This window comes from Tupaia chinensis, unplaced genomic scaffold (assembly GCF_000334495.1).
Source record: "Tupaia chinensis unplaced genomic scaffold, TupChi_1.0 Scaffold000234_1, whole genome shotgun sequence".
Classification (NCBI taxonomy): Eukaryota; Metazoa; Chordata; class Mammalia; order Scandentia; family Tupaiidae; genus Tupaia; species Tupaia belangeri.
Genome location: NW_006159712.1, coordinates 1,896,571 through 1,919,467, shown reverse-complemented (window position 1 = coordinate 1,919,467; position 22,897 = coordinate 1,896,571). Strand labels below are relative to the sequence as shown.

The 22,897-nt window shown below is 42.4% G+C and overlaps 1 protein-coding gene across 1 annotated transcript in view; it reads left to right on the top strand.

Annotated features, from left to right (window-relative positions):
• The window catches only part of DOCK2 (dedicator of cytokinesis 2), a 445,944-nt gene that overhangs the window by 180,406 nt on the left and 242,641 nt on the right, over nt 1-22,897 (top strand). Inside the window, 1 exon segment of the mRNA XM_014587766.2 lies at nt 13,745-13,840. Within this exon segment, the coding sequence (XP_014443252.1) occupies nt 13,745-13,840 (96 nt within the window).

Sequence of the window (22,897 nt, the reverse complement as noted above, 5' to 3'; positions counted from 1 at the left end):
CCTTTAAAACATGCTGAAATCTTTTGTTGTAATTAGAAAACAATGAAAAAAATCACACATGTTTTATCAACATTAAAACAAAGACACATACTCTGTGGTTCAGGGAAAGGCGAGAGAGAATTAGAGATAGAAAGAAGGGGGAGGAAGGAAGATGAAAGGAGGAAAAAGGAAGAGGAGTGAGAGAGAATAGGACAAAAAGTGGGAAAGAATGGGGGGAGAGTGGAGGGAGGATGAGCGAGAAAAGAAATACCTGAAGGAGAAGCTCAGAGAATACTTCTGGGCTATTGAGTTATAACAGGCCCTGTTCTGGCTGGGAGAGAAGGGGAGAGGAAGAGGAGAGAGAAGAGAGGAGGAACAACAGAAGGGGAGTGAGAAAGAGAGAGAGGGAGGGAGAGAAAAAGGAAAGAGAGGACAGAGAGGGAGAGAATGGGGAAAAGTGGGGAGTAGAAGCAAGGAGACAAAGTCAAGGGATAAAGAGAGAGAGAAAGGAGAGGGAGAGGGAGACGAGGGAGACTCTGCTTCTCAGGATGAGGCAAAGGCCCTTGTTCTAGTAAACAGCTGTTTCACCAGCACCACGGAGAAGGGCACATTCTCTATTGCTTATTCTTCTATACAGATGGGTTTCTGGAGAGTTTTAATTATATCTAATATGAGCTGGGAAAAAAATACATTGATATCTGTGTAACCACACGTGTAGACCAGAGGATACACATTTAATTCTCAGCTTTATTTATTTATTTATTTATTTATCCTGGCCAATTTTCTTGCATTAAAAATGGACACACTTCTATCCTTTCCCAGTAAATGTAAGGAGGTTCAAGGGTAAGATTGTAAAGCCTCCCACTGCTGTAATTTTTCTGAACTTTCTGGCATAATCGATCCCTAAGCAGACTGGTCAGCAAGAACAGCTGAATTCTGGCAGAGGCATGGGATATGGAAATGTTTCATGAGACCTATCTCCAAACTTGGTTTTGTGCCTGCTTCACTTGGAAGGAATTTGTGGGGAGAGTCCATTGTAAAAAATGGGGACAGTAATTTTGATTTGTGGAGACCCTGCTGAGGAAACTGTATCAGTCATCTCTGAATGAGCTGTCTGATGCCTATGTTCTCTCTCTGGAGGATGGCAGGATGATTAGGGGTATTTTCACTGTAGGAAAGAGGGGAGAAAATTGCATATATTTTTTGGTTTCTCTCTTTGCTTGTCTAAGAACCCCTTAATCTTTTGTGCAGGGTCAAATGGTGTTGAAGGCAGTTGAGGAAAACTGTGCCAGATTCTCCTTTCTGGTTCTACCCCTTCAACTCAGAATCTCTCCTCTGCCAGTTACCTGACATCTGTTGGCTTTCTAATTAATTAATTAAATGATATCTACATGCACCTAAAAAAATCATAGTGATTATTTATTCTGTGACAGGCGCTTGTGCTGGTGTTGAACTTAACACAGTGACACAGACTCAGTCCCTATCCTCAAGGAACTCACAGCTGATTCACAATCTGTTCAACAGTGCAAGGTGTGGATATGTTAGGACACTCTATGTTAGAGGGGCATACAGTTCAATATTTTAATGCTATAACTCAGGGCTGCACTTTAACAGCAGAGAATTCACCTTAAGTCCAAGGATAAAATTCTATCCATGAGATTTCAAATATCAATGAAGAGCTGAAAAATCGTTTAAGGTTGGGAGAATCATACTGGTCTCCACAGGCACCACTGGGGTCTGCTTGTGACTGAAACCACTCTGGGGTTGGAGATGAATCTGAGTGATAAAGCAGAGGCACAAAGTGAAAGGAGACCAAGGAACCAAGAGAAAAACCAGGTTGCCAATGGAGACGGAGGAGAGGAGGGAAGTACTGGAGGGAGGAAGGAAGCTCACTGGGAAGTCTGAAGATGGAGTGTGGAAGCCATTTCTTGGATAGCCATCAGGATGAATAATTGCAAAGGTTTTTTTTTTGTTGTTGTTGTTGGTGGTGGTTTTGTTTTGTTTTACCACCAAGCAGTCCTTTTCTAATCATATGCCCATAGATGCATATTTAAAAATATGTTGTTTCTGGGACCAGCAGGTAGTGTAATGGTTATGTCTCTGTCTCTCACATAATCAACTACAATTCGAGAACTGGACCTGGTGGCTTAAAACTCATGCCGGTTATGTATGTGTGTGTGCCCAAGGTCCCAAGAGGAGAAGAGGAGAGGGATTGAGGCATGACCATCACCTCTGGGGGGTGTGATTTCTCACTTTCTCTTTCACTGTCTCTGTCTCTCTCTCTCCCTGGTGAGCACATGTGCCCCTCTATAGCAAAAATCTCTCAAAATATGTATATACATATATATGCATACATATGTATTTCCAGACTTTGGGAGGTTTAATTTTTTCCACTCTGGAAGAAAATTCCAGTGTATTTTAATGAAGGCCCTTCAGAGCAACTTACAGGATCTGAATAAAGCAGTGTTTTGCTCTAAGCACAATGAGTTTCTTTTTGTCTTTTTTCTTCTTGTTGTATGCAATGATTTTATCGTGTTTTCTTTTTTGTCTGGTTGCTTTAATCTATTTTTTACCTGATAAGAAATGGATGTTAAAAGCATTTGGTAAATGAAATAAAATACTTCACAGTCGTGCCTTTTAAAAAGTAACCTGTGTTACTTCTGTGCTTGCCTGTCAGTTCAGTAACACTGGCAGCAGAGATCCAGCTTGTGAGCGCCACGCTTACATGAGTAGCCCATGCAGGGAGAGGGCGGTCTCAGCGGTGGAGTAAGAAGGTAGTAAGGGTCGTACCCACAGCAGTCTGACGCCCCCAGACGTAGGGTCTCTGGGTACGCATCCCTGGGATGTAGCCACTCAGTCTGCTGTGAACAAGATTGCAGACTCATGCTCACCTCTTTCCAAAGGGGAAGGAGTTCTATTTTCTTTATTATCATACCCAATTACTATGAAAATTTCTAAGCCATAACATGTAACATTATCTTTTAGCCTTATACCTCCCTTTCTTCCCTTGCCTTAGGGATACCGTTGTCCATGGCTTGCCATAGATTTTCCCCAGCTTTCTGAACATAGAAAAATACTTTTAAAAAATAAATGGGATTATATTATACATGATGGTCTGTAGTCTTTTCTTACAGGTTGAGAATATCTTTTTTAAGTCAAGACTTGTCTACCTCCTCCAACTCCAGAGTGGGAAAAAACCATCACAGATTTCCTGACTTGGGGACCTCTATCTTGCTTGTCACATTTGGATATATTAGCAATACAGTATTGCTAATAGGTTGTCGGAGAAGTCATGACATATTTTTCTATGCAAAAAATGCATCAGGACTTTTCTGACAACCCAACATAAACTGCTGTGCACACAAATGTTTGTTTTATGATATTCTTTGGACAATTTGTAGAATGATTTACCATCTACAAGATGCTGCCCTGTTCATCTGTTCTCCTATGTGATCCTGGAAATTGGAGGCAGTGGCACTTACTGACGGGACTGGAGTCAGGCAGGCCTGGGTTGGAATGTGAATTAGCATTTACATGACACGTGACCCCAGCCAAAGCCCTCATCTGTACTTCTATCCTTATAGAAGTATGTCTGTCATTTCACAGCTGTCTGCAGGAGTCCTTGGGGTAGTGTATGTAACAGGCCCAGCTTGGCAATGCAGTCAGTGCGAACTGCACTGCAGTGCTAGAAGTCACTGGCTGACCATGGTTCAGATCTCTACATTTAGCCTAAAAAAACCCTTTGGTATGAGTCTGCATAGCACAAGATCCAGAATAGTTAGAAGACTGGAGAAGGGGATTGTAGCAAGATAAGACACTGTCAGGGTGCTTTTCTCTCTTTCTAAAATAAAAACTTTAAAAAAGGGAAGAGTATGTAACAGTAAAAACTCAAAATATTGGGTCATTGGGAAAAGTCATGACATATCTTTGCTTAGAAAAATATTCCACATTTTTTGATAACCCTATGTACTAGCCATTAGTTTGGGAACTAGCTATAGTTTTTCAAAACAAATCTGACATTATATCGACATACAGATAAAGAAACTGAGGCCTAGAAGGTAAAATTGGTCAAAGCCATCACAGACGAGGCAAGAGCATAATTAATGGAAACTCCATAGTCTTTGTTCAAGTAGAAACTGTCTTTGCAGAGTATGTCTCTTAACACTGCAAACAGTTGCTAGAGAGGTTGTGAGGGTCTAAAGCACCCCTTCCCTCCCGGGACCTCTGCCACACTTTGTAATGGAATTAGGTGCAACTGAGCTGAGGTTCAGGCTCATCTACCTGTAAGTAACTTAGGCAAGTTACTATACTTTATAACCCTTCTGTTTTATATCTGGGGGTGCAATGGGGTTTTATAAAAAGCAAAGTAAGAATAAAATGTAAAGTCCAGAGACCAGCTGCTGGTGTGGTGGTTGAGGGCAACTGGATCCCACATGACTGACTACACAGTTTGAGTCCTGGACCTTGTGGCTTGAAAAACACAGTGGGCACATGTACATGCATGCCCAAAATCTCAAAAGGAGAAATGGAAGAAAAGGGGTTGTAATGTGACCATCCCCTATTGCGGTGAGAGGTGCTTTCTCACTTTCCCTCTTTCTGTGTTTCTTTCTGTCTCCCTCTGGTGAGTGCACATGCCCTATAGCAAAATTTAAAAAGAAAAAAAATCAAGTCTATATGCACAGTTTCTGGCATATAATAAGATTTCAAAACATATTAGGTAACAGCAGTGTCAGAAATCAAACCCACATCTTCTTTTCCTTTTTTTTTAGAAATCACCCCCCAGGGGGGCTGGCCACGCTGCAGTCTCCTCTCCTCCATCCTCCTCTCGGGACCCTGGGCATGCACACACATGTGCCCAGCATGAGTTTTTAAGCCACCAGGTCCGGGCCTCAAACTATGGTCGACCACATGGGAGTCCAGTGACACAACCACTACGCCAACTGCTAGCCCCCTTTTCCTTTTTTAATATCGTTCTGCCACCGATTCCAACTGTCCCTTTCTGAAGAAGGCGAATGCAAAGTGCAAGACTCATGGCAGCATGAAGGTACCCACGTCCTATCTGGGAAATAGGCATCACCCACTGAGTAGTAGAGGGAGAAGCGATAGACACAGCAACACCACCTGCCCAGCTTCCCTGGCCGCTGACTTCTGCTTCCAGAGCTGCCTCTGTCCTCAGCTGCCTCCACTGCTTGCCTCACAGAATGAGTGCTGGTGCAGTGACGTCTTTCTGGGTAGAAACGGGTTCAAACAGTTGAAAGAGGCAGATAATGCAAAACGTAGAACCTACTCCTATCACATTCCCTCTGAGGACCAGAATGTAGCTGGTGGCTACATTAGATGCTAGCTATTACTATCTTTTCAAAGGTAGATATTTTCCTTCTGGGGGACTGTTTGTGGTGCCTTCACGATAAGAAAAAAGACTTAACCATAGTAGGATGCACTGCTAAGATACTGCTGCTAGGAGGCCGAGGCCCGTGACGGGACCCAAGCTAAGCAGGTTGGGTGTGCCAGGCATGTGCCCAGAGTCCTTACCAATTGAAAGCCTGGGGCAGGAGTACCAAGACATGGTGAGACCCTGTCAAAAATCTCTTTCTCTTTTAAAAAAAATAAAGATGATAAAAAGACCTTTTATATAGAGCTGAAAACAGTAGTGGCTACTGATTATAGCTGTCTCCATTGCTAAGCTATGTAGTATTTCTCTTTTGTTTAAAAAATAGCCTTGTGGATTTGACTGTGTAGCTATGACCTTGTGATCTTAAGAAGCCTAAAGACAAAGCAGGCAGAGAAAGTGGGATTGTCCTTGGCATGAGCACAGGGCCAAGGCTGCCTACAAGCTGGAGCAGAGGTGCCTTCGGTCCAACCTTGCTCCGCAAAACTGGCTCTCATTCTGCTGTGGCTTTCATGACATTACCTGTGGCACATCCCAAGTCACATGGCCCAATATAAACAGCTGTGCACACAAATGTTTGTTTTATGATGTTCTTCGGACAATTCGTGGAATGATTTACCATCCACAAAATGCTGCCTTGTCCATTCATCCATTCTTCTCCCCAAACTGGTTATTCTTTGTGGAAGATTAGAGTTTGCATTAGCACCTCAGACACTTGCATAACACAATCACTTTTCCCTTATTTATTATATCAAATGTACTTTTAATACAATAAAGTCAATTATAAATATTTAAACATAAAGATTTAGAGTAAACTCCCTGTGGAAGATGTTACATACTTTACTCCCTCTTGAATATCTATGAAACAACAACAAGAAAAAGAGGGATTTTTTTGAAGGATGGTAGAAATCATACTGAAGGTAGTAAGTGGCTTCGGATACTCAAGAAAAGTGAGTCACATGCTAGTGGTGGAGAAAGCACAGGGCCCACCCAATCAAGGGCAAAGGCTTCCTGGAAGTTTCAGGAAATGCCAGGACCCAGGGCCCCTGGAAGTGGAAGTGAGCAAGAGGGGGTTCAAAGAAAAGCGTCAAGAGAATGTCTGATTCCATGCAGCTGAGTCACTGAAGATTTATTCTATAAAGGAGGTAAAACAGGACCTCTGGACTTGGAGACACCAGACAGTACTGAGGAGAACTATCCCATGCTCAAACAAGATTTCTATCTATGCAGCCCAGAGGCCGAAACCTCCAGCACTTTTCTCCCACTCATTCCTGGGAGCTGGCAGCAGGTCTTAACCCTTTAGGCAGGGGATCAGAGAATTCTTGTCTGTGGAATCCAAGCAGCCCAAGAACAAAAGGCTCTCATATATTGATATTTGCGTTTCTCTCAGTAAACGCCCCAACCAGATCACCCTGCAGCAAACCTCACAACGAGCTCTGCTCATCTGGCCAGAGTTGGCAGCCAGCTTTAGCAGCACCCCCACTAGAAGGAGAGCATACAACCACAGAGTAAAGAGAACTAAGGAGTAACTCTGACGTGGAAGAGACAGTGCAAAACGGGCAAACAGAAGAAGAACAACTTGGAGGAGAGACTGTGAGGCAAAACAAACTTTTAAAAAGCTGAGAAAGACCTTCAAAAAAATAGAACAGCCAATTATGAATCAGGAAATTGGTAGTATAAAACATAGTTAGAGTATAGAAGCAGTCTCAGGTTTTTTTCCAAATTGCTTTTTTTTGCTTTCAGGAAGTGAAAAGTTATGCAAGAAGTGGGAATTCGTCAGGCCAGCACTGCAGCCTAGTGTTTAAGGGAGTCAGATCCCACATGGCCAGCAGTGGTTAGAATCCTAGCTCCAGTGGCTTGAATATGCCAGGCGCATGTGAATATGTGCCCCAAATCCTGACAGGATGGAGAAGTGGTGGAGAAGGGATTGTAGCGTGACCAGGTTCAACTGGAGGGAGAGTGTTTTCTCCCTTGCTATCTCTCTGTCTCTTTTTGGTGAGGACATGTGCCCTATGACAATTAAAAGAAAAAAGAAAAAAATGAGTAGGAATTTGTTATAGTTTATAACATCAATGAGAATGGCAGCTACATAGTCAAAATATTGTCAATACTAATTATTAATCAAGCCAAAAATATTCTAGAACTTAACGGGAGGAAGAAGAAATGAGAAGGATGCATGTGCCTGATGGGGCCAGGGGCAGAAAAGAGTGCAAGTCTTAGCTTTTAGGGTGGACAGTTAGCACATAATGCCAACTGGTAAAAAGCAAAATGCTTTAAAAAATGGTAATACAAGCTAATTGTTGGCAGCATTATCATAAATAACAAAAATAACCCTGTAATAGCTAAAGAAATAAAGAAGCCCCTCTGGTAAAGGGGATAGCCAGGACGTTTTCCCCCCAAGGTTTTTGCCCCAGGGGACATGTGCTTCCCTGAGAGAGACAGTGAGATGGTGAGAAATCACCCTTCAGGAGGGATGACCATACCACAATCCTTTCTCCTCCATTTTCCTCATAGGATTTTGGGTACACCCACATGCACCTGGTGTAATCTTCAAGGCACCAGGTCCAGAAATAGAACCACTGTCTGCCATGTGAGAGACCAGCACTTTAACCACCCCGACACCTACTGGCCCCAAACATATTTTTTTATATGAACCTTGGAGATTTTTTTCAAAACAATGTAAATTTATAGCTTTGATAAAAATAAGCAATTTTTGTTAATCACCACTGTAAGCAGTCAGCATCACTCATGTAAATGGAAAATGCTCAGATTGTTAAAAAATATCATTTGGGGGCCAGCAGTTGGCATAATGGCTATGTCGCTGGACTGGACTCCCATGTAGTCGACCATGATTCGAGTCCCGGACCCAATGGCTTAAACTCAAGCCCAGCATGTATACACATGTGCCTAAGATCCTGAGAGGAGAATGGAGGAGAAGGGATTGAGGCATGGCCATCCTCCCTGGGAGGTGATTTCTTGCTTTCTAGCTCTCTGTCTCTATCTTTCTGGAGAGCACATATGCCCTATAGTAAAAACCTCTCCAAAAAATCATTTTATGTAATCAGATACGTACACATATCAATGTTTTATTTAACTGGCAACCTAGGGAAGAAGCTGAGCAATAAGTGAACTAGTTCAAAAGTGCTCAGGGTTCTTGATTTTTCAGTTTATTTATTTTTCCATGAGTGAGAGAGTCAGAGATACAGCACTCCTGACAGGGTCTTGGCACCATCATCTGCCCCCCAGCTCCAGCTAACTCAGGTCATAGGCCAGTGTGTGCTCAGCATACGCAGAGAGAGAGACACATCCCTGGACATGAGCCCAGAGCCTCCTCATGTAGCTCAGTTTGGCAAAGCAATCCACTGTGGGTTATTTTGCTCACATTTTCGAAGAGTCTTGTGTGTGTGTGTGTGTGTGTGTGTGTGTGTGTATAAGAAAAGATGTATATATGAAATTGTCATTAGGTGTAAAATAGGCAAACTTTTAAAAACCATAACCTTCTGCAAACCAGCAAACAAATGTCAAACTTTGTGTTATTTTTCTATAAGTTAACTTCTAAGCCTTCAGGGCTATAAAACTTCTGATTTCTAATCAGTTTGGGATGGTTAATTAAAAAAAATAAAGCTACATTTCTTGAGAGGGTAAAAAGACCCACAGGTGAGTTTATCACACAGGTGAGTTTATCAGAAATTTTCTATTAATGTGTTAAGCAGTCATTTTGCTTCATTTTCAAGTGTTGGATCCTCTTCTGGCATGCTTGCCATGAATCTAACCAACTTCAAAAATAGATACAATAAAAGCAAACAGTGTTGCTAATTTCTAACTAGATGCTGTTTGTCTACTGCTTGCTCTGACCAAGAGGACTTTCCTCTCTGTTAAAAAAAGTTTCCATGAAGGGAACCAGCAGTTAGCGTAATGGCTATGTCGCTGGACTCCCACGTAGTCGACCACGGTTTGTGTCCCGGACCCGGTGGCTTAAAACTCACGCCGGGCGCGTGTGCGTGTGTGCCCAAGATCCCGAGAGGAGAATGGAGGAGAAGGGATTGCGGCGTGACCATCCCCCCTGGGAGTGATTTCTCGCTTTCTGTCTCTATGTTTCTCTCTGTCTGTCTGGCGAGCACACACACCCTACAGTGAAAATCTCTCAAAAAAAAAAAAAAAGTTTCCATGAACTAGAGAGTTATTAAAGACATGTTAGGACCAAAGTGTGATTGTACTACTTGGTATTATCAGAAGGGTTAAAAGAATGATGAAAAAAAGACACACTTTTCACATAATTTGATTTAGTGTTATGAAATGTTGTTTGTACATTATTACTTAGAATCTCATATATGGTATGCTCTGTTTTGGAAATACTGTGGCAAATCAGTGCATTCTACAAAGTCCTGGGGCTTGTGTAGGGCCTGGAGTGAACCCAGAAGAAAGGGGTTGGCTCTGTCCTACCCCAAACCCCCACATGAGCCCTGTCCACTTCCAGCCCCCCCCATGACCCCTGCCCCCTTCCACCCCCCCTCCCAGCCATACCATGCTATATGGTGGACTTATGCGCACGACTTCATTTAAAGTCCCTTGCAGATATCCATAGCCTAACAGGGTCTTGGCACCATCATCTGCCCCCCAGCTCCAGCTAACTCAGGTCATAGGCCAGTGTGTGCTCAGCATACGCAGAGAGAGAGACACATCCCTGGACATGAGCCCAGAGCCTCCTCATGTAGCTCAGTTTGGCAAAGCAATCCACTGTGGGTTATTTTGCTCACATTTTCGAAGAGTCTTGTGTGTGTGTGTGTGTGTGTGTGTGTGTGTGTATAAGAAAAGATGTATATATGAAATTGTCATTAGGTGTAAAATAGGCAAACTTTTAAAAACCATAACCTTCTGCAAACCAGCAAACAAATGTCAAACTTTGTGTTATTTTTCTATAAGTTAACTTCTAAGCCTTCAGGGCTATAAAACTTCTGATTTCTAATCAGTTTGGGATGGTTAATTAAAAAAAATAAAGCTACATTTCTTGAGAGGGTAAAAAGACCCACAGGTGAGTTTATCACACAGGTGAGTTTATCAGAAATTTTCTATTAATGTGTTAAGCAGTCATTTTGCTTCATTTTCAAGTGTTGGATCCTCTTCTGGCATGCTTGCCATGAATCTAACCAACTTCAAAAATAGATACAATAAAAGCAAACAGTGTTGCTAATTTCTAACTAGATGCTGTTTGTCTACTGCTTGCTCTGACCAAGAGGACTTTCCTCTCTGTTAAAAAAAGTTTCCATGAAGGGAACCAGCAGTTAGCGTAATGGCTATGTCGCTGGACTCCCACGTAGTCGACCACGGTTTGTGTCCCGGACCCGGTGGCTTAAAACTCACGCCGGGCGCGTGTGCGTGTGTGCCCAAGATCCCGAGAGGAGAATGGAGGAGAAGGGATTGCGGCGTGACCATCCCCCCTGGGAGTGATTTCTCGCTTTCTGTCTCTATGTTTCTCTCTGTCTGTCTGGCGAGCACACACACCCTACAGTGAAAATCTCTCAAAAAAAAAAAAAAGTTTCCATGAACTAGAGAGTTATTAAAGACATGTTAGGACCAAAGTGTGATTGTACTACTTGGTATTATCAGAAGGGTTAAAAGAATGATGAAAAAAAGACACACTTTTCACATAATTTGATTTAGTGTTATGAAATGTTGTTTGTACATTATTACTTAGAATCTCATATATGGTATGCTCTGTTTTGGAAATACTGTGGCAAATCAGTGCATTCTACAAAGTCCTGGGGCTTGTGTAGGGCCTGGAGTGAACCCAGAAGAAAGGGGTTGGCTCTGTCCTACCCCAAACCCCCACATGAGCCCTGTCCACTTCCAGCCCTCCTTCCAGCCATACCATGCTATATGGTGGACTTATGCGCACGACTTCATTTAAAGTCCCTTGCAGATATCCATAGCCTACAATTATCAAAGGAAAAAAAAAATCACTACAATTTGCAGTGTGTTTAGATTGAATGGATTAATTTCTTTGCCAGGGCCATAATAGGAAGACTGATTTTGTCATTTCAATTACAAGCCACCGTTTAGTTCGGGCCCGGAAGACACTTTCTAGAGTTTCCCTCCACTTGCCTGGCACTGGAGCAATTAACAGTGGGTGATTTGTGCCTGCACTTTCACTGCTTAGCACAGGTTTGTCATCTTGAAAGTTTTCCATTTGCATATAAGCTATACATTCTTTGGGTGACATTTCGATATCACCCAGAGTTTAGATTATGCATTGCCTTGTACTGCACTTTCTGCTACGTGCTGGGAATCTCAAGTCCAGCCAAAATGCTGATGCAGACCAAGGGGAATGTGAGTTGTAGACACCCACTTAGTGAGGGTTTACTATGTGCCAGCCCTTAGAATTGAGTGTTTTACCTGCATTGCTGTATTCATGCCTTAAATCAATAACCTTGCGATTTTTATCGTTTGCCAGCTTTTATAAATTAAAAAAAAGAAAAGAAAAGAAAAAAACCCTGAAACTCAGAGAGGGAAAGTCATTTTCCCAAGGTCACCCAGCTCAAATTAGCAGAGCTGGGATTCACACTCAAGGCTATGTGATCTCATAACACTCTGCTACCCGACCTCCTATACTGGGAGCTTTCAGAGCGAAATGAATTGAATTTGACAGTTTTCTACTTTTAAATACCAAACTTTCTGAACAGTCTAATTGCTGTTCTTTGGACTAAGAGGAAATGGTTATTTAAGAGAAGCAAGTGGCAGGAGGTCAAGAGGAAAGGGGTTTAAATATCTCTATTGGTAGGGAAGAAATGTAGTCCTGGAAAAAAATAGCTTCAAAGGAAGCCATTATATAAATGGATGAAATTGCAAAGGAATGCAGAGAAGATAAGGGCGTAATGAATACATAGCACTGAAGATTTTTTAAAAGGGAAAGAAAAGATCAGAAGTCACTGAAGGAGCCAGAAATTGGCCCAACTAAAGGCAGTCTATCCATCCCAATAGATAGAAGGAGGCTGATGAAAGCCCAAAGTAGCATCCAGAGATTTGTGATCATGCTCAAGCCTGCCTGGGTGAGTTGGGTAAGGAGCAGACTCAAGCCAGACTACTGGGTTTGAATTCTTTTACCCTGGCTTCCTAGCTGGGTCACCCTGGACAAGTTGCTGAACTCCCCTAATGTTCTGTTTCCTCAACTGACCAATATTGCTCACCTCAATGTAAAATGAAATGAAGTGTTTAGCAGCATGCCAGGCATTCAGTAAGCATTTGAAAATGTTGGCTATTGCTATACCCATGAACATCATAGTCACATAATACAAGAAAGAAGAGATTACAAGTCAGAAAAAGGCTTGAAGAAGGCCGGCAGGGGACATGGAGGTTAAAGCAGCTGGATCTCATACAGCCAACTGTGTACCTTGAGTCCCAGACCCAGTGGCTTGAAAATCACACCAGGTGCATATGTATGCATGTCCAGAACCCTGAGAGGAGAATGGAGAAGGAAGTCAGGAGAGAGGTTCACCTTCAGCCAAGAAGTACCAGTATAGGCTGTCCTTCCTGCCCCAGAGCCTCAGGAAGGGAAATGGGGAGCTCAAGTCTAGAGGGAGTCTGTGGTCAGGCTAGACTTGAGGAGCTCAGGAACTTCTTTCTTAAAACATATGCTCTAGAGGAAGCTCCAGAGGCACAAATTCTACCGCTGGCTCCACAGGGGTAGATGCTTGTTGATTAGCCAAAGTGCCAAAGAAGTGAGTCTGAGGTAGAAAGAGAAAAAGCTCTTGGTCATCCATCTTTCAGTGCCAGTAATCATCGAAAGGATACTGGGAGGGGAGAACACACTTTAGTAAGCATGCCTTTCTTCTTCTGCATAAGCAACTCCATGGTTAGTTTTCATCACATAACCCTGGTGCCCACCAGGCTCCTCAAAGTGCTTCTAGAATTGATCTCTCCAGCCAGTGGTTTTCTGGTGTTGGTGCCTTCGCTCCACCATCACCTGTATAATCCATTCTCTGCATGAAATTCCTTACTTATTCCAGGTTAGATCTGCACTGTTAGATGAACAAACCAAGGTTCAGAGACATCATGTAACTTGGCCAATATAGTACAACTAAGTCATGTCTGATATAATTCTAGATGGTATCTAAACCAAAAACTCCTGATTCCAAAGCCTAAGTGAGCTCTGGACCACTACCTTATATTTATGGTGAAGAGAATTTCTGGTGCCCCCGTGCCAGGGGATGATAGCAATCAAGCTGCAACAATGATGGTGATGATGACAATGGTGATGGAGGTGGTAATAACCGTGGTTGGTGATAACCATGTCTGACCACTATTGTCTATGTCTTTGGATGATTGTGCAGGTACTGACGCAGTGTCCTGGCCATAACAGACTCTCTGACTGCATTGCAGGCTTTCACCTACCACCACACCCAAGAGATCATGGTCCAGCTACTTCGCACAGTGAACCGGACGGTCATCATGATGGGCCGGGACCACAGTCTGATTGTGAGTAGATTCCTTTTTCTTGTCAAATGTTTCAAACTGTTTCATGGTCTAGGGATGGATTTTTTGGAAGGCCACCACATGTGGAACTCCTGGCGCCATTTGTTGCTTTGTTTTTGGAGTATAAGGATCAGATGTTTCCTATCTTAAGTCGGAAGAACAGAAAATAAACAAGACTTAGGACTTGTCTACTCTACTGAGAGTACTAGCTGGGGTGTAATATCACTGGTAAAGAAGTGGGAGAAGCTTTTTGTAGGCGGGCAAGGTAGACTGTTCCACATACACATCCTTTGGGAATCCTTTCTTCTGTTCTGTAGTCAAGCAGTGCCCAGTCTCACTATAATCTTTTTTTTAAGGAGTTTTATTGTATATTAACCCCACCCATGGATTCCAATTAATTCAAGGTTCCACTAAGTGTACAGTTATTCTTTGGCACAAATCCTATATTCCGAAAACCAGGAGATTACTGTCCTGCAGTCTATTTTCCATCTCTAGATGTTGAATCCATCTCTAACCCTTTAACTGTCTGCAAATTTTGCTTTAAACCAAGGACCAAAAATTCAGATACTTATAGGGGTCAGTCACCACCATAAATGCACACATCAGACCACATCACTCCTCTCCTCAAACCTGCTAACAGTTTCCCATCTTGCTCCAATAAAATCCAAACTATCACTAGGCTCTGCTCCTTGCACACTCAGGCGTGTGTTCCTCCCGCACATAAAACATGGGTCCATTTGCTCTTCCCTTGGTATCTGAGGGCTTGTTCTCTCATTTTACTCTGGTCTGCACTGTCACCTCATCAGAGAGGCTTCCCTTCCCTGGCTATGCCATCGAGGACTCGGCACTTCTTCATCCTCTTTCAGCCTCTACACCTTAGTTCTCTATTTTCCTTAGTACTTGGCACCACCTGGGATATATGTCTCTTAGTTATTATTGTCTAGCTCTCCTCAGGAGAATATAAACTCCAGGAAAATATGCATTTTTTTTCTGTTTATTCGCTGCTGCCTTTGGGTCCTACCTACGATAGCACCTAGCATATACTAGGAGCTAAATAAATCTTTGTGAATGAACGAGTCAATGAATGAAATGTCCCAGGCAGGGACTCAAATGCTGAAAGAGGACAAATGCTACTCAGCTCTGAATGATTGACACCATGTGGGATTGGGCCATATGGTTGCTGTAACTCCTAATTTCTCAAGCAAAGCTGAAAATCCCCATACTTTAAATGAAAGTCCTGATGTAAGTGTTGGCACATGATTTTTAAAAAAGTGTGTTTGTAAACACTGAATGATCTCCCAAACAGCCCACTTCAGCTTTAAGAAAGCAATCAGGGATCTCTGCTTTAAATTGGTACAGTGTGAGTTAGGTTTGGGGATTTTGAATGACAATATATTTTAATCCTGGTTCAAGGAAATAAAACATAAGACACTGAGTTTTGTTTTAACAGTAGCTAGAGAAGGACTTGATCCCAAGAAGGAGCCCAGTGTAACAATCTTTTTTTTTTTTTTCCCTTCAATTGGTACTGTCAACTCATATCTACATATGTGGACTTAATGTAGGAGTGGACTTAGAAAAGTTCATGGAGAAAATGGCTTTAAAGTGTGAGTTTAGGCCAGCTGGTGGTTTGGGGTTTGAGGCTGCTGCATCCCACGTGCCTGACTGTGCAGTCCAGGTCCTGGACCCAGTGGCTTCAAGAACACACTGGTCTTGTGCGCGTGCATGCCCAAACTCCTGAGAGGAGAATGAAGTAAAAAGAATTATGCTGTGGTCATCTCCCTGGGTGGTGATTTCTCATTTCCCCCTCTCTCCCTGTCTCTCTCCATTGAAGGCATGCTCTCTATAGCAAAATTAAAATTAAAAAAAAAAAAGTAAAGTGTGAGTTTATTTTGGTGCAAGAAAAATCTATGCATAGCTTTTAAAAATACTATGTATTTTCCATGAACTTTTGGAAGACCCTCACGTAGTATTAAGATAAAGGAGCAACAACACACAGGGAGGACCCGCTGTGTAGGTTTTTTTTGCCCAGGCCAGAGTGCTGGGCAGACTGGTCTTTGTCATTTGTCTCACTTTCCACTCTTCCAACTTAGAAGCGTCCCCATTTCTTACTCAGTTACAAGCTTCCGTATCCATGATTTCTGTAACACACCTCAGATAAGCATTTTACGACCTCCCTAATCTTTATTCCTTCTCTTTGGTACAAGCTTAAAGATGACCATCAATCCATTTGGCTTATTCTGTATATAGCAGGCTCTTAGCTCTGTCTTTCCCTTAGAGCAGTCATTCTTTAAAATACTGCTTGGAGCATGGAAATCACCAAATAAATGGTGTCTATTATTATTATTTTTTTCCAATTGATACAATGAGTCTCTCTGTCCCTTTCCATTATCGATACAGGCCACTGATCACAATTTGACACTCATTCGCTACTGCCAGATTTCTGAGTCTTTCATGCGATGCTCTCCCCTGGTGACTCACCCTTCCAACACACACTTCCCAGGACTGCCCTGGTGATCCTTGCCAGGACACCCCCCAATTCTGTACGAGTCAGTGACTTCCTGAAAGCATTAGCTTCATCACACTCAGCCTCTGTGATCTGGTCTGGCCACCACCACCTTCCTCCAGTCCTTCCATCCACTTTTCACCATCAAAGTATCCAGCCAAGGTGATGCCTGGCACTTCCTTACTTTCATGCTAAGCCTAAACTTCTTTCTTTGTCAGGAATTCCCTTTTTTTTTTTTTTTCTGCCTTCTCAACCTATTGAAAACTTACCCAGGTCTTCAAAATTCAGCACTTATGTAGATGTTCTGACTGAGATCCCCCTCATTCTAAATTACACAGCTGTCTGCCTTTTAAAAAAAAAAACAGTTTTATTGAGGTAGTATATACATACTTTTACGTATTAACTATTGAATGTATTCAGTTCAATGGGGTTTCATAAATTTATACATCTGTGCAACCATCACCATAATTCAGTCGAGAACACTTCCAAAAGTCCCATCTGCAATCACTTGCCATCCCAGCTCTCTTCCCCTAAGCAACCTAACCTATCTTCCATCCTTATAGAATTGCCTTTTCTGGAAATTTCATATAAGTGAAATCATATAGCCCGGGGTCTTTTTGTATCGCCTCTTTCCTTAGCGCAATGTTTTTGAGGTTCACCCATATTTAAGGATGTATGGGTAATTCATTCCTTTTTATTGTGGCATAATATTATATAGTATGATTATGCCATATGTTGATCACCCATTCACTTTTTGATGGCTATTTAGAATGACTTCAGCTCTGGGCTATTATCAATGATGCTGCTTTGAACATTCACATACTAGTTTTATATGAATATATTTGATACAAATCTAAAAGTGGAACTTGCTGGGGCATATGGAAAGTGTATGTTTAACTTTATAAGAAACTGCCAAACTGTTTTTACTAGTGGCTGCACCACTTCAAACTCCCACCAGCAATTGTGCGAAGATTTTGTTTGTCCACATCCTCACTGATACTTAGTACTATCTGTCCTTAGGACCACGGCAATTCCAGTGGATTTTTAACAACTCTAGTGGCATCTCACTGTGGTCTCATTGGCATTTCTTGAAGATTAATGATTTTGTGCACTTTCTCATGTGCTCTGCTTCTTTTGTTGAGTCCTTTTTACCTATGAACCCATTGTAGCTCCTGTCTTACACCCTGAGACCTTTGAAAGTTAGTGCCTATCTTTAAACTGGAGTGATGAAATTAATAGACCTTCCATATAGAGTTGCCGTGAGAACCAAATGCAATAATGCAGAAAAAAGCAGTCACAGTGGGTTTCTTATACACTCTATTGCTTTATGTATTAATCTGGCCTTTTAAGAACACCTCTCATACTCTCAGCACAAAGACTCAGAAATGAATTAGGCCAGGTCTGTGTCCTCAAGAAAATCAGTACTCTTCCAGTGGAATGTCTTTCAAGTATCTAAAACTGACTGTACCCCGAACTCAGCTCCTCACCAGCTCCCTGAAGCCTACTCCACACTTGCCCTGAGTTGGAATCTCCACTTACGGAATTGGTCTCCTAGAACCAGAGCTGCCCTTGACCCCTTCTTCCCACTCTCCTGGCTGCCACTTTCAATCGCCCACCCACTCCTCCTGTTTCAGCACCTCTGGCCTCACTTGGTGCTGGATGGACTTGCCCCCACGCCCCACATCCTTGCCATTTGCTTTCAGAGCCCCTGTGTGTGGCTAGGTCGTTGTGCTTCTTATGCTTAGCATGTTAGAAGGTGATTTTCTATTTTTATGCTCCTTAGATCCCCTACGGAGGAGGACTGTGCTTTACTCATTCTTTTATCCTCAACAGCCAATAGGGTGCCTATCATACAGTGAATACTCAATAAATGTTTATTGAGCAGATGAATTAACTGATAAATAAATGAAATACTCTCTGAAAATGTTGCATCATTTCATACTTTCACAGTTTTGTATACGATTTTTCTTCAGATTGCTTTTCCTTCTTCAGTGAGCATGTTTTCTATCAGGAACCTATATTTAGGAAGTAAGGGAGCAATATAAGGAATTGCCTGTTCATGCAGTCCCTGTCCCCTGGCCTGATTCCAGAAGCCTTGCAGAAGTTCTGAGTTGCAAACAGTGTCATTAGTTGCAATGACTGGAGTTTGCTAGTGTAATTGCAACGATGAGAGTGCTGAGTACCTGGTGTCAGAATCATGTAGCAAGCATACCTCACTAGTAGCAAAAAGATGCATGGAATAGAAGGAAGAAACAGATTTTCCATAAGATACAGTTTCATTTTCAAAAAGCAGAGCTTTCTAGTGATTCCCAAAATAGAAAAATCTCCAAATTAAAGAAAATGATGTTGGAAAGTAATTACTCAGGGGTCAGAGGTCTCTGTCTTAGTGTTGAAGGCCGCAATTTAATTTTGAATTAAAATTTGACAAGAAGGAGAGATCCCCATTTTGCCTATCACTTTTAATTTTCCAGATGTGGTTTTTATTGGTTAGCTTCCATTGCCTGAAAGTATTAACCAATCAATATTTATGGCAAATGTCAGACATGTCTAGTTCTTCTGAAGTCCGGACAAGGCCCCCCTTGGAGGTGGGGTAGCTGCTTGCAATATTCCTTGCTCTACATGATTAAATAGTGACATCCTCCCCCATTATTTGCGCGAGTAGAACATTGTGCTAAAGACGATAGCTATTAAAATCACAGGACCCTGGGGCTAGCATGGATTCTTCTGCTCAGTGCATTGTATCGATCATTTACTAGAAATGACCACTCCTGATTTTTCTGTAGATCATCAATCAGATGGTGACAAATGAGCAAAAGGAAATTTTACAAAAACCAAAAGCAAAAGACTTTCACATTCCTGGTGCCCTCCTTTCCTCCCTTTGCCACAGTTTAATCTGTCAAATAACTGCTTGTTTACTTAAGTTATCAAAGAATTTGACTTTGCTAGTAAGAAGGGCAGAATGGTTTACTAGAATGGACATTGTGGATACGAGAGAATAGGAATCTCTGCACTCGCTCTGCAGAGAATTGGGGCTGTGCCTTTATGCCAATTTAACATCTCTAGACCTTGGTTTCTTCTGTGCAATGAGTTATATCATTTTTGAGATATTTTTCCTATATCTACATTTTCTGACATGGCCAATTCCTTTTCTCATTCCCTATCTCCCAAGTTCCTGAGTCAGGAACTTCAAATAGATTTTGCTTCCTGGGCTAACTCTGGTTGATTGGTAATGGCTGCCTATAGTACTGTGTGGAGAAAGATTTAGAGGCTACGTCTTGGCTCAGTGGGAAGAACTGCTGCACTGATTAGTGATGTCTGTCATAACAGGAGATTGGATAAAGGTGATATATGCAAGATACTTACAGATATGTATGCAGATCTTCAAGAAGTACGTGGAAAATACATACAGTGAGAAAAACGATTATGTGCAGAGTTCAATTGGTTTGCACCCAAATAAACTTGCACTTAAAAAAACAAATTATTACTTTTTTTTGTGAATGAGAGACAGAGAGAGAGATAGGAACCCCAACAGGGCCTTGAGGCTATGATCCATCCCCGTCCTTTAGACAGTACTGGATCATGGTCAAACACATGCCCACTCTATTCAGGAAAGTCTTTGGACTTGAAGTGAGCACATTCTTATGTGGGGTTGCCTTGTAGAGCATTGCATTTTACCTCTACACACCCTTCTGACCTCTAAATGTATATTTTTATTCCATTTTCCATAAACTTTTTGAAGTCCCCTTATAAATGGACTGAAAACATGGTGTTTTGATGGCCCAATCCCAAAGCTCTCTTGTATAACCAATGCTCTCTCCTATGTATTCTTGGTTTCTTTAAGTTGTGGTGTAGGAACAGAGAGTCGTGGAAAGAAATAATCTTGGAAGAGTCTGCCTTTTACTAGGAAATGGTTTCTACTTGCTACGTGCTATAGTTTATCAAATGTGCACCACACCATGATTTTATGTGCCCATAAGAAAGAGACGTGGTACCAATTACATGGTGACGCAGATTGTAATCTTCGTAGATGTTAAAAAATAAATATAAAAGAAGAAAGATTGACTCACAATCCCTACTGTGTGATGGATCACCTCTTGAGCTTCACATACAGGAATATCACTATTCCTTACTGTTTGGGAGACCGAACTGACCAGCAGAGGATGAGTGTCCGATCTGAAGCGACACCGCTAGGAGTCATGAGAAAGGACAGAACCGGGCCACCAGAATGTGTGTGCTCCTTGGGTCCTCTGTGCTTCCTTCTGGAAGATGCGGTCCAGCCCCATGGTCTCAGAGCAGTGCATGGAAACATTTCCAGGCCTCTTTGTGCACAGCGAGGGTGTGCCTCAGGGAGCCTTCCCCAACTGTCACATCCTGCTCCTGAGTACTCCAGAAAGGCTCTCCTCTCCTCCTACGTGCCCGGTGCTGGGGACAGACAATCCTCTAGGGAGAACCAACCGGGAACATGCACATTGCCAGAAGTTCTTGGAAGGAAAACGATCTGATCATTTTGTTAAAACTAGGATGTAGCTTTTATTCCGGGTAGTTAAAATAAGCCTCTGGGTGATATATTTTGAGCCTAATTGCCCCAGTTTTCACAGAGGAGTCTATTGAGTGATTAAATAAAGGTAAATGCAGTTGGCATCTTGCCAGTCCTAGAAATTCAGAGAGTTTGTTCAAAAAAAGGAAAAAAGTGGAAATCACCCCATCCTTCACTGCTTCCCCTCATAATGACACTGAAGATTCTGGGAAACATCTGTGTTATCAGAGAGCCGAGGCTTCAAAGCTCTGACTTCACTGTTCCTGGGACACCAAGTGGGAAGTGACCCGTTGTATGACCACTTAGAGTCAGACTGTGACAGTTAGTACCATTTCCTTCCAGCCCCTGCCCATCAAGAGCAGGTCAGTCTAGGACACGAGGAGGTGTCATTCTCAGCCAGAAGTAGTTGGTTAACTCTTGATGTTCACCCAGCAACTCGGCACCTTATTAAAAACAATATTTATGATAAAACTATCATTTATTAAATAAATATCCTGTATACCAGGCAAAGAGCTGAGCACTTTATATGTTTTCTGTTATTTAACCTGCATTGGGTACTTGTACTTGCATGGAAAGGTTATGTAACTTGCCTGTAGTCACACTGCTTACTAGTAGAAGAACTAGGATTGGAACTCATGAAGTACTGTATCCAGAGTCCTGGTCTTAAATAGCATGTTATACCTTCTACACTATTAATAACTGAAGTTGTTCTTCAGTAATCAAGTATTTCAAAGGTAATCGTGAGCACCCCAAACCCATTTCTGCTGAGCACTTCTGTGCCACCAGGCAACACTGCATCCTACAGGACACTCTCAGTGCTTGACTACTGAACAGGTGAAAGCTTTTTCTGCTTTTATTTACACACAGATCATCAAACTTCCCCTCTACTTGCAAGTGTCACTGCTGTTACCCTCATGTGACAATTGGGCCAGGAAGACAAGGGAAGAGAGACAGCTGCTGTTGAATAACTGGGCCACGTGGAGAAGGGACGCAGGGATGGGGGCACTGTCTACACAGGTGCACGTGGCAGTAATGGCAGCCGTTGGCACTCATGGGCACGTGTGTGACAGAGATGGTGCCAAGTGCTTTAAGGACATTATCAAATTTAATCTGTGAGATCGTCAAAAAATATTATTCTCTCTCAAAGGGGAAGCAGAGATCAGAGGGTTCAAGCAGTTGTCTCAGCTATGTGAGCCCGGTAAGGACATAGCTTGAATCCATATCAGACCAGGGTTGCCAGAACTCAGAGCCCATGTTCTTAAACATCGCAGTGTACAAGTCTGGGAAATTGTTTTGCTGAGGTAAGATTAATTTCAGAAGGTTCCTGAAAGACTATGCATGCATGTGTGTATGCACGTGTATGTGTATGTGCATGCATGAGCATGCACACACACACGTGGTGACAATTAGGGAGAGGATCAAATCAAGAAAAGAAATAGTAAAAATTATACAAGAGACCCGAAATCCCAGTCGGTAGTCAATAGGTGTCATCATTAGCTCAGGGTAGCTTGGTTGCTACTTACCAGGACACTGCGCTTTGGTGGACGTGAGCTTTGGTTGTGGACACATTGCTTCAATAAAGATTTTACTGATTGTGCATTAGTGAGTGCTTGGTCCAAAATATACTGTCTATCAAAAAAATGGATTAGTAATCAACTTCGAAGAAACCCACAGCGAATACGGGCAAAAGTCATTTATCAGGGTGGACTTCATGGAACTGGCTTCGGGCCTTGGATGCCGTGAAACATCTGAATAGATGGAGAGAAAGTGTTGGGGCAACCCAGGAGCAGAATTTCTTGCTTTATTCCACCTCATGGTCTGAAACTTCAGCCATTCCTTAGGCCGTCTTAGTGCCCTAGTGAGTTTGTTCCTGTTTCAGTCATATTACCACTTCGTATGGGGCTTTCTCTTTGTTTATCTATGCTCCAGAGTAAACTAAGATCCACAAGGGGAAGGACTGCGCCTTATTTTCTTTGAGGTTCCTGCCCTTTTATCTAGGGCTTGATATGTAGCAAACACC